The 12,050-nt window shown below is 36.8% G+C and overlaps 1 protein-coding gene across 1 annotated transcript in view; it reads right to left on the reverse strand.

The window, feature by feature from the left end:
- The window catches only part of LOC104884414 (translation factor GUF1 homolog, chloroplastic), a 29,792-nt gene that overhangs the window by 6,078 nt on the left and 11,664 nt on the right, over positions 1–12,050 (reverse strand). Inside the window, exons 7-18 of the mRNA XM_010669054.4 lie at positions 10,572–10,616; positions 10,348–10,448; positions 9,069–9,165; positions 6,792–6,863; positions 4,994–5,148; positions 4,832–4,889; positions 4,120–4,200; positions 3,797–3,883; positions 3,400–3,471; positions 3,150–3,284; positions 2,966–3,039; positions 2,431–2,518 (exon numbers count right to left, since the gene is read on the reverse strand). Coding sequence (XP_010667356.1) covers positions 2,431–2,518; positions 2,966–3,039; positions 3,150–3,284; positions 3,400–3,471; positions 3,797–3,883; positions 4,120–4,200; positions 4,832–4,889; positions 4,994–5,148; positions 6,792–6,863; positions 9,069–9,165; positions 10,348–10,448; positions 10,572–10,616 — 1,065 coding nt within the window. The remainder of the gene's footprint in view (positions 1–2,430; positions 2,519–2,965; positions 3,040–3,149; positions 3,285–3,399; positions 3,472–3,796; positions 3,884–4,119; positions 4,201–4,831; positions 4,890–4,993; positions 5,149–6,791; positions 6,864–9,068; positions 9,166–10,347; positions 10,449–10,571; positions 10,617–12,050) is intronic.

Here is a 12,050-nt window from a genome sequence, read left to right on the forward strand (position 1 = left end):
ATACAATTAGGATAGCTAACACTAACTAAAGCTAATTGATGAATATACTTATGAGTTATGTCCACATGAAATATCCATGTAAGGCACAACATAACAAGTCAATTCCAGTGACTTATACCATATAATGGAATTTCTCTTCTTCAGGACTCCTGCTTCTCAACAAGGAAGCAAACACAGATTGCGGTTTGAACAAATAATTACACAAAATACCTGCTGCCGAACATTATCAATCATTTCCTCCTGTGATAGGAATCAGCAATCTGCTTAGTTAAGTTATAGCTAACTTGGTCTTCAAAGTTTCACAGCCAGGCTAAAGTTTGGATTTTCAGAAAGACAGAAACAGATATAGCCTCCCTTTTACCACTCAATTTACTCCAATATAAAATTTATAATAATAATAAAAAAGAATAAAGAAAAGATAAGTTTGTGGAATAGCCCTGTGCCAATCACAAGCCTTTACTAAAGCTTTACGTCAAAGTCGAACTTTCTTCGCTTTCATATTCTACAATCACCTTCCTGAAAGCTCAGTCATAGTTCATCAACTATTTAACTCACAAAGAAAATGTATATGTTACTTATAATAAGGCATTCTACCACCAATCCTAACTATAAAAAAGTTGGTTTCAACTGGCACAGGTTTTCAGAGCACTATAAACCACAGTGAAACTTCAGATTTGCTATCTGTATTCAACTCAAATTTTCAGCTGAGCACCTATATTAAGTCAATTATACATTCCTACTCTTTAACAATTGCTCCTTCTCTCTCAAACTGCTACTTTGCTGATGCAGAAGCATCCTCACCAAAAGGAGGTCAATCATAAAACAGGAGCAACAGCCCTAATCTTGTCATCTGTTGACTCATATGAACAGTCATTTTATCCGATGTCATCACCTGATCACGATTCATCAATCTTATGATTTCTCATTTGAATCTCCTACCTCTCCTTTTTTTCTCTCTTATCCATATGCACTATTAGACCTGCATCGATATCTCTCGTACTACACCTGCACCTTTTTTATAGGTGACATTGTGTATTTTTATGAGCCAAATGTAGCTTCTACCTTGTAAAGTCCCATAAACAACTTCGTCACAAAGCATACATAACATTATATATTTATTCTCACCAACTGAGGCAAAGTATTGACCAACTTCAGGTAAAGATAGGCTAAGACAACATTCTTATTGATCCAGCAGTTCTGTATACAATTCTCTTCAAAACAGAACTTCTGCTATTGATTCACTCCTCGATATGAGATACCTGCATGTCTATAATTTAAATTGCAACCATGGAAGTTTGATGAGCCTCTTCACAGTAATGTAAGCTTTGAAAGGAATAAAAGAGGAAGTATACTGGTGCGCGTAGCTCTTCTATGGATTTCGTGGCTAGAGCAGAATGATAGAAGTCTCTATGGGGAAAAAAAAAAACATGGGGTTTTGTGCCATAAAGTGTTTCACCTTTTTCTTTAATGCCAGTATATGGGCATCTTCCTAGGCCTCACTTCAGAAAGAATGTTATGCATGGTTGGCGCATCACTTGTATTAGATTTTGTTAGAAAACAAATCGTCCTCGATGAAGGTATACTTCTCTCTTCTTTTTAGTAATACTTTTTCCTTATCCAGAGAGAGAAGAGGGGAAACCCAGAGTACCGTTGTAGGAGTCACGAGTGTCAAATTCAAATATATATTTATATATATATAGGGGCAAGATCATGAGAAATGAGAATGAATCTCAACCACACAATTGGATTAGAGTTACAACACTTGTTCATTAGAGTTATAACCCCCTAAAATATTTTGAGCCCAAAAAAAAATTTTTTGAAATTTTTTTTTCTAATATTCTTTTTTTGGAGTTACATCACTTTTTCATTAGAGTTACATCACATTCATAAGAGTTATAGCGTGTAAAATCCATTCTCATTTCTCATGTAAGTATGCATTCTCATATAAACTCACTTCTATATATATATATATAGATGAACGTAAGTTGTTCTATTATTAGCTTCAGTTAAAATATCCCTCCTCTGCTCCCAATTAGGAGTTCTCAAGTAAAAATCCACTTCTACTATACTTTTATACATACTTTTTCATCCTAGCCTTACAAAACACAAATTAAATTCACCTCTCAAACGCAAAACAATAGAAGTGATATGAAAGGCGTATTTCGTACTCTTTACAATTTTAAAACTTACAACATTTTAACCAAATATTTTAACCAATATAGCGCCACTGTAAAATGTCAATGCGGCATTTCAGTGCCACTTTATAATATCAGTTGCCACTTTACAGATAATACACGTCAAAAGGGGTCACAATGACAAATAATTTGGATCAAAGAGAGTATTTGTTTGATAATATCTGGAACGCCATTGAAGAGCACAAAAGAATGCGTAATTTGACAGAAGCTGATCAACTTAACAAAACCTGATTACCTTATCCTTGTGGACAATAGTAGCCAAAGGATCCACACAATCCCCATTTATTAGAATATCAAGCTTAACCAAGTCACTTTCTCGATACCTGGCAGTTCAAGTGAAGATAAACTATGAGCAAACTCATCATCTTCCTTTAGCTTATTAACTTCACTAATTTTTAAAACTTTTGACATTTGATAGGGTAGAAAGCCAAAAGTAGAGATGTTCCAGATTTAGGGAAAAATGCCCGCTTGAAAGCAGTGTTTTGAAAAACTCGAAGCACACTGAGGCGATAGGGGTCCTAGAGCCTGGGCGCACAGAGAAGGTGATTTGCAGTTAATAATAGTACTTTCTGGTGGGAAAAAAACTCAAAAAAACGCTTCGCCTATTGCAATAAAAGGGTTAGACACTTAAGACCCCTACTGCCTTGGTCTTTCAGCACCTAGGCACGCCTGAGACACTGCTTGGAACTTGGAAGCGTAGAAGATCAGAGGATTTAAAGCGCGCAAATATGTCAAGAAATTCATGTTTCATTAGAAACAATAAACACTACCCAATTAAAGTGTACTCCATGCTGGCATAACCCTTACTCCTGGACTTGAGCTGGTCAAAAAAATCACCCACCATCTGTTTTATTGAATTGATTATGTCAGCAATATAAAAGGAACAGCCAATTTAATTGGCAAACAAGATCACATAAGTTGGAGAAATTGACCAATTGAATTCGAGAAACCTACCTCCGCCAGCGGCATTTCATAAATTAATGATGCTCTATTCTCAGCGATATATTTCATTTCTTTAAACACTGCCCTTCTATCTTGAGCCAGCTCCATTAATGAACCAATATAGTCTTTTGGTGTAAGCATTTCAATCTAAATAAACAATATTGCAATGGAACTTCACGCAGGGAATTTGTGAAAACTAAAATGCAGCTTCAATCTGATCATAACATAAAGACAACAGCTTGTTCAAGGGACAGATGAGAACCTTAACATACGGCTCTTCAATTGACTTTCGTTTTCCAGGTTCTGGAAGAAGAGAAGGATTGGAGCATTCAATCTGAATTAATCATTATGAAATCAGTTTAACTAGTAGAACAGAGTAAGAGACAGTCTATTTAACTGATGGAAACATAAACATTTAAAAGAATCTAACTCAAACTTCACAATTCATGAACACTAAAAAAGATACCCTACACCAAGACAAAATTCCTCATCTTGGCCCCTTGAAGGAAAAAAGAGTAGAAGAGAAGATAACCAACATTCCCAAAATTGCAACTGACCTTAGAAACAGCAAGACTAAGATATTACATGAAAATTGTGCAACTTTGCAAGTGAATACAAGAAATATGAAAACTCCTACTGAGGTCCAAAATTGCGATTACCATTTCAGCATCTGAGCGATACACTCGGTATACCACACTCGGGGCAGTAGTGATTAGGGACAAATTATACTCTCGTTCCAGTCTCTCCTGCATGATTGCCACAAATCATTATTCCATATACATGGCTAGATATCATTTCAATATATGACAGCCACTATGCAAATGATTTAGATATCAGACGCATCTTCTCTCTGAGACCTCATTATAAGGGTTTTTGAGCTAACCCCAACCAGGATATTAGGCTACGACAGCCGCATTGCTGCAATCGCGACCATATCCGAGATTTAAAACCATGCCTTGCAGAGAATAGAGAGCATGATTACCTGAATTATCTCCATGTGGAGAAGACCCAAAAACCCACATCGAAACCCAAAACCCATTGCAGATGAAGTCTCTGGTTCAAACTGTAAAAATGCAGAACAGATAAAATTACATCCTGCTCCCTCTAAGCCAAGTCCAGGTGTCCAATAGAGTGCAACAAAACAGCAAGAAAGTTGAAGACATAAAATATGCTCCAACACACATGCAAAAATGTTGGTAGTTAGCTTTGGGGAAAGAGGGGAATGAAAAACTAATTTGTTAGCTCAAAGGAGAGAAGCCTCCTAGATATTTTATTACAACTCTAATAAATAAATAAAAGAAGCTCATAGTCAGTAGGCACAAGGTAGCAAACTAAATGAGGTCAACACACTGAGGATATCTTGTCTACTTTACTGCTACGGATGATACCAATGAATCTGAAGAATGATAAGCATGCAGGGAAGTACCATTGCAATTGCATGGGTAAAGTTGCATATATATTGCCCCCACTACTTTACTGTAGGCATGAGTCTCATGAGAGCCCAGGAAAAATGATAAGAATTGATAGCATGAGCTAAGAAATCCCGATCTTTCTTTCTGAATTGGTTGCATGAACTTCCTTTTGTGTAAGGTGACACTGGCACCCCCTTTGGAGTCTTTTGAATATGTCTATTACTTATCAAAATCGAATAATTTAAAAAATATATGTCTGAAATAGTTATTCTTTTTATTTACCTTCAGGGCAGCGTCATTAAGCTGCAGCTTTTCCAAGGCATCACGTAACTCGGGAAATCTGCAAACAGGAAAAACTGGCCATCAGTATCAATTGGAAATTAGTTAACTGAATTCTAGCCTCAAAATGACATTAAGCATCTTATATGGAAAATGGGTTATTACTGATCGGCATCAACAGGAAATAAACCACAGAAGACCATGGGAGTAACCTCCTGATATCCAGGAAGTGGTTCCTCTGCCTTCCGGCCATAATGAGTGATGGTGTCACCAACTCTAGCATCTGCAACTGATCTTATTGAGGCCGAGAGGTAACCAACCTGAAAGTCAAGCAAGCAAAAAAGTCAAATCATGCTCCAGAAGAGGAAAGTAGACCCTTAAAAACACTATCAATGACTACAAATAATCAACAATAAAGACTTTAGACCTAGTAGATATGCTAATATTATAATGGGTTGGAGGATAATCATAACGAAAATACATAAGATACCATCGAGAGTTGTGACTTCACGTAAAGAGACCATTAAGAATTCTTCTGCAACTGAAAAAATACTCTTTCAGGTACCTTTCAAGAGCATTCTGTTCACAAAACCTGGAAAACTACCACAACTAACAGACCTATTTCACTTCCAGCGATGACGAGGACACGTAGATTATATATTCACGCAACACTGCATATGTTTTCCCTTCACAAAGGTTCTACATCAGGATTTAGAAATATATATTAATATGATTTTTTAGAGTCACGAAATTCCCAAACACATCTTCAACCACATCATTGTTCTTTTTCCAGTGTTCCTCCAACATTAAGTCTCCCTTGAAAAATAAAAACTTTGTCCTTTGATGGAACTATGCTCAACCTGAAATGACATACACACATAGTCATCCACCTAGGCTCATTGATCAGGAAATATTATTTGAGACTTAGCCCAGACCTTGATCATGAAAATTCCATATTAGCTGCAATAACCTCTATGGTTGGCCATTAGTTTCCTCGATCACATTGAAAGGAGAAAGCCCCAAAATTCTTGACGTGTATGCTATGTATTAAAGGTAGATCTGAGGCATACAAGCATAAAGCTCAGAAGATGATCACCATTCACCTAATAGCACTCAAGATACAAGAGACAGTTTTATGTGCCTTGCAGGATTTTCAATCTCTTTACAATAAGATGAAACCATGAAGTATAGTACTCTTAGCTTATACTACCTCCGGGCTTTATTAGTTTACCCGTATTCCTTTTTGGGATATCCCTTATTAGTTTACCCATTTCTTTTGTTTCTATTTTTGAAATCGGACCACTAACTTTCCATCACACATACATTCAACTTTAACATAAAATAATAGTTTCTCATACCTTCTATGTCCCACAACATTGTTTCTCCTAAACCTTTGTGCAAAAGAAACGGGTAAACTAGTAAAGACCGGAGGGAGTATTATATCAAATTGTGATACATTAATATGAGAAGTTATTTTCTTTTTGATTTACATAAAAGTAGTTTAGATGATTGTAATGATGCATGACTTTATGTATAGCATTCTTATACAAATGACTGAATTATTAACTGAAGACATGTGTGCCTGGCTTTGAGTAGGCATGTACGGATGTACCTTTGCCTCGCACCTTATGCCTAGGTACCGATGGCCCTAAGGCCATCTGTGCGCCTTAAGCCTTTTTAGCACTATTCATGCATATTTTAGATGAGCCATTATGAGCAAGGATAATTTGATTAAACATAAAATATAAATTAAAAGATAACAATATCAAATTATGATGACATTCCCTCAATCACAAATTTCAGGAATAGATTAGAGCATTCACAACAGATAACGATAGCATTGTGACAAACTTGAATATTTAATGACTGGAATATGGGCAAAGAAAGAACAGACAGGAAAGTTCAGCTATAAAAGACATAATAAACCTACAAAACAAAATGAGGTCCAGCAGTACTATCCTACCTCACCAGCGTAGAGTTTTTCGGCTTGCATCTGACTGGGAGAAAGAACTCCAATTTCATCAGCGAAGTAATCCTGAGAGTCAGAGTAGGCCCTGCATCAGCTTCCAGAAATGGGTATCCAAAGCAGAAAAAAGCAATGGTGTAACTAAAATCTATTAAGAATTGAGACATGATGCCATCCACAATTAACAAATCAACTTATTCATTTTAAACCTGAAACATGAAAGAGCAACAAGAGAACAAATTTTCAGCTCTCGGCTATTATGAGTCAAATAATGTCCCATTAAACTATCCTGTACTTCTCACTTATCATGAAAAAACAAGCCAATTTTGTGTTTCCTTCAGGGTTAGAAAAAATAGCTTCTCAATAATTTTTAAAAGGAAGCATGATTCTTCAACTTAAGGTTCAAGAGAAGCAGCCCTTCAAAGATACGAGCCAACATCTGACTAAACAAGTCAACCTTAGCTTCTGGAAGAGTCTTGGGAAGCTGCCTTCTCAAATAATTTTCTTCATCATGTACATCTTTCGATTCTTCATATTCTCTAGAGAAGTCGTTGCCACTAGGAAAGGCAAATATTATGTGAATAATCATTACATCAGTCAGCTTTGGGAAGTAGAGAGCTTAAGGAAATGTCATGAAAGCTATAGGCAAGCTCTTATCTGACTCCTTGGGATCAGCATATCTAATTCAAAGATTCTTCTTGTTTCTTTTTCCTGTAGGCAACTTTAGTCCTCCCTGACACCCAGATATTTTAATCTAAGGACCAAAGGAAGGCAAAGCCCTTGTGTGGAAGGTTTATTAGGAAAGGTTTGACAGTAGCTAGGATGACACAATAAGTACATTTCTCTTTTGCAGGGGTGCTAGGAAGTATAAAAACAGGAAATCATGTATCTCGCATTTTCAGCTGGCTGCATCCGCTCCGAGTAGGTCATTAGAAATTGTTATGATGCTGTGGGTAAGTCTCCCATCCAGGGAAAAAAAATGCGCTCGCGGTCGCGTTGTCGCGGGAACGGCTTGTAACGGCGAAATAGAACGTTTCGCGGCCGACGCGGCGTGAATTTTTTTAAAAAATTCACATTAATATGTTTTAACCTTATTTGCGTTTTTATAGTTTATGAAGCATTATTACAACATAATATAATCAAATCTAATAGAATATCATGTTTCCTCAACTATATAATTAAATCATAAAAAAAAGTTGGCCAATGTTTGAAAAGAACGGATGTAACGGGGATAAAATCGGTCTAATGCGGCGAGATCGCGTTACGGAACGGACAACGCGGCGAGAAGTACGTGAATTTTATTATGGCGTTCCGTAACGGGATTTCGCGGAACGGCAAATCCAAAATCCGTTACAGAATGGCCGTTCTGTAACGGAACGGGAGAGTTTTAATTCCCTGCTCCCATCTACTTTGATACATTTATAGATCTTGTTATTTTTTAAAGGATAAGAGAAGGAAATTTTCGAAAGCCAGCTCTGCACCAGAGGAGGAATGGAATGACACAAAGAATGGAGTCATACTTGTTGTCATGATTCTCTATCAGTTTGCTTATTTGCTATAGTTTAGTTTTCACTTTTCATCGCTTGCATTTGGAAGTTCATGGGAATTCTTCATGGTGGAATATTGAAGACCTTTTATGCAAGTTTTCACCATCAATTTCTGCTGCTCCTCTCTGGTGTAATTTTTGTATTTTTGCTTCAGTGGCTTTTTCTCGTCTAAATAATGCACAGATGCGACCAGCATTTGCCTTCGGCAAAAGCATTCTGCATGCTGTACTGGGTTAATTGCTTTGTTTTGTTAGGTTGCCGGCATATTAAATAGGTAAGGCTGCCTTCAAATGACCTGGGTTTGGCAGGAACATTATAAGACGCACGGCATACTAATTTAGTTCCAACTATCAACAGAAAAAGGAGAGCACGCAATATGCAGAGTTCAATATGAATACCAAATACATAACTTATAAAACATCTAAAGGCTCAACGGATGTGACCTATGTCCAACACTAGAATTCATGGGTTCATCGGTTATCACAATGCACAAAGGTACAGTTCTTTTTAAAAGGTATTAATCGGGACCGGCAGGGTTCTAAGGCTCAAAGAAAATGGCTTCTCCCTCCCAGTTTTGTGAATTTCCAACACTGTTTCCTTCTTTTTGAGGGTTGTAGGCTTGTAGCCCCCTTGTAAATTGTATATCAAGCTCCTGTTTTGTGGCCTAAAAGATGATGACTCGATAGCAAATAAGGGATCAACAGTAAAAATCCAAATAAGTACTCACCTTTCCACTATTAATGAAATAGATTCGGTCACCTTTCTTCATAGTCCCATCAATTACTCGAAAATACGCGATAACTCCCCTATAAGGGTCATAATAACTGCAAAACATTCGAAAGAAATCTATTTACCAAATCAATTGGGAAATCTGATCAGTAGGATTAAAGTAAACTTGGAATTAGAATAAATAAAGGATCAAGAGATTCATAGACCCGAATTATTTGGCAATTGGTAGGATTGTAGGCCCCGTCGCAATGGTACAGAGGGCATGCTCACCAATAACATATGAAGTAGCTTTATAGTGTTTTGACAAAGTTAAAACACTACCAATTTTAATTTCTTGTTCGACAAAGTAGCACTAAGCACTAGCCTCCTTATGACATCAATAACAGCATTTCAAAAGAGCACTAGCCTCCTTATGACTTCCATCAGAGACTGGGGACATGAACCACTACCCCTTAGAAAGACCAAGAGGCTAAACCAAAGCTTTCTCATACACTGTTGTTTTTAAACAAACTAACACAAACAATCATCCTGTAGACAGCATAAGTAGATGAGATTTCTTTATTGTTGACTGAGAGAAAGTTTAGAAGAAACATCAATCTGACAAAATACACATAAAGTAATAAGCTAGAGCCCTTCCTCATTAAAAATATTAATGAGCATATGATACTCAGACCCTTCATTTTAGTTGAAATATCCATGGCGGATATTTGACACTCCAGAACTGGGAAAATTAATTTCTACTTACATGTATTACAAAGGAAAAATTTCGATGTCAAACAAACTTATTGGAAAATTAATCCTTGATCAGGATTCAAGATTCAGGATTCCTAATCATAGCTTTTGGACACTCAAAACCATGTCCCTCGAACTTCATGCTCAAAATAATCCATGTCAGACTTTTGGAACCATACCCAAGTCTGACACTCGTAAGTCGTACACTCGTATCTGAGTCCAAGTCTTACAAAGTACCAACTTCAGAGAGCAATCTAATACATCTTGTACTCCAAATCAAGAATTAAAGCTCTTAACCATGATGGACAAAGAGAAGCTACAAGCATATGAATTTTCATGTCAAGCTAAAGTTTCGGACCTGCCTGACGCTCTGACCTACTTGCAGAATTACAAATTTCAGTACTCATTAGTCATTAAGTTTTTCTTCTTACATCAGTAATAACAAGGTCAAAGTCTCAACTGCAAAATGGTGCTGCAACATAACTAGCCTAATTTCCAGCAACCAGCCTTAATCTACAAGGTAAAAACTGAGTACGCATGCTTACCTATCAAATATTAGAGCCCTTAAAGCCTTTGAGGAAGTATCAAGAGGTGGAGGAATCCTTTCAACTATAGCATCAAGAATTTCAATTATGCCAATGCCCTCCTAAAGCGAGACATCCAACCAATATTATGATTAGTAAACACAAACTGATTATATATGATCACTTCAGAATGAAGAAATCTTGCGTTAAATTTATCAACAATAATATATGTATAGTTCACTGACCTTTGCAGAGCATAGAATTGCATTGCTACAATCCATTCCAATTACCTACAAAGAAAGTTGCAACTTAGATAGAAATATAAGATTTGAAGCCAGCCAGAATAGATCTTTGCACGATAGCACATAAAAATGTAACAAGATTTGGGAATTAGAACGCACTGGGTAAATAATAACTTGCTAAAGCTCAGAGGTCCCCATAAAGGAGATCTAATTATCAACAAACTGGAACTTAGCTACATTGGACCAATTAGTATATATGCTGAACGCTAACGTCCACTCCAAGTGTCTCCAACAGTGGCGGATGTATGCTCTACCACGCTGGTGCACGTGCACCAGCACTTTCCAAAGAAAACATGAAGCTCGTTTAAATAAAAAAAAAAAGGAAGTAAAACTAATCCAACTCACTCAGTCACTCACGCACGACACTCCCTCACACCCAGCCTAGCCCACTTCACTCACACCCAGCCCACTTCACTCAAGACACTACACACAACACAGCCCACTCTTTTCCCTCTCTCTTTCTTCTCTCTTTTGTTCAACCTTCAAACTTCACAGCCACAAAGCCACTATCCCCTCCCCTCCACGCTGACCACAACCACACCGCCACTTTCCACGGCCATCATCCACTGCCCCACCACCGTCCACCACAGTCTATAAGTAAGATTCTTAGTTCTTACTGTTTCAATTTATAAATCAGGTTTTCATTTTTTTTTGGAGAATTGTTAATCAAAAATTAAGGCTCCGTTTTGTAGGGCATAAAACGTTTTCCTGAACAACTATTTTCCTCTGTTTTCAATTTTACATTGTTTGGTTGGCAAAAGAGTGTAAATCATTTTCCCTTGGAGTAAAATACTCTCTTAATGATGGAAAACCATTTTCCCTTTAAAAAAATGAAGAGAAAATTGTTTTCCTATCTCTTTTATACACTTCTCTCACTACATCCTTACTTTCCTTTCATTTTCTTTTCATTTCATCATTTTTCTTACATAGAACCAAACAACGAAAAACTAATTTTGAAATTATGTTTTCCATTGTAAATTATTTTCCATGAAAATTATTTTTACACTAAAAATATTTTACGTTCTGCCAAACGGAGCCTAAATTGCAATTTCACTTGTTATACTTAAGAAATTATTACGGAGTACTTTTGATATAAAAAAATAATTATAATATGTGATCGGTAATTAGAGGTGAACCACCATCTGAAAAATCCTAGATCCGCCACTGGTCTCCAAGACATTATGTACAAAGGACAACAGATGTGATATAAGTTTTTTAAATACTTCAGTGACATGACCACTAGCACAAGACTCCAATCATTATAACCCTCGAGAGAATCAGAAGTATACAGGTCCCCCAGAGGCTGTCTCTAGGGCTCTCAATCAAAATATAACATATTGGCTGACAATTTATAAATCACAAGAACTCAGAATACTTGTAAATGACAGTTTAGGAGACATACAAATACTCCAATATCCACAA

This window comes from Beta vulgaris, chromosome 4, assembly GCF_026745355.1.
Source record: "Beta vulgaris subsp. vulgaris cultivar EL10 chromosome 4, EL10.2, whole genome shotgun sequence".
In the NCBI taxonomy this organism is placed as follows: Eukaryota; Viridiplantae; Streptophyta; class Magnoliopsida; order Caryophyllales; family Amaranthaceae; genus Beta; species Beta vulgaris.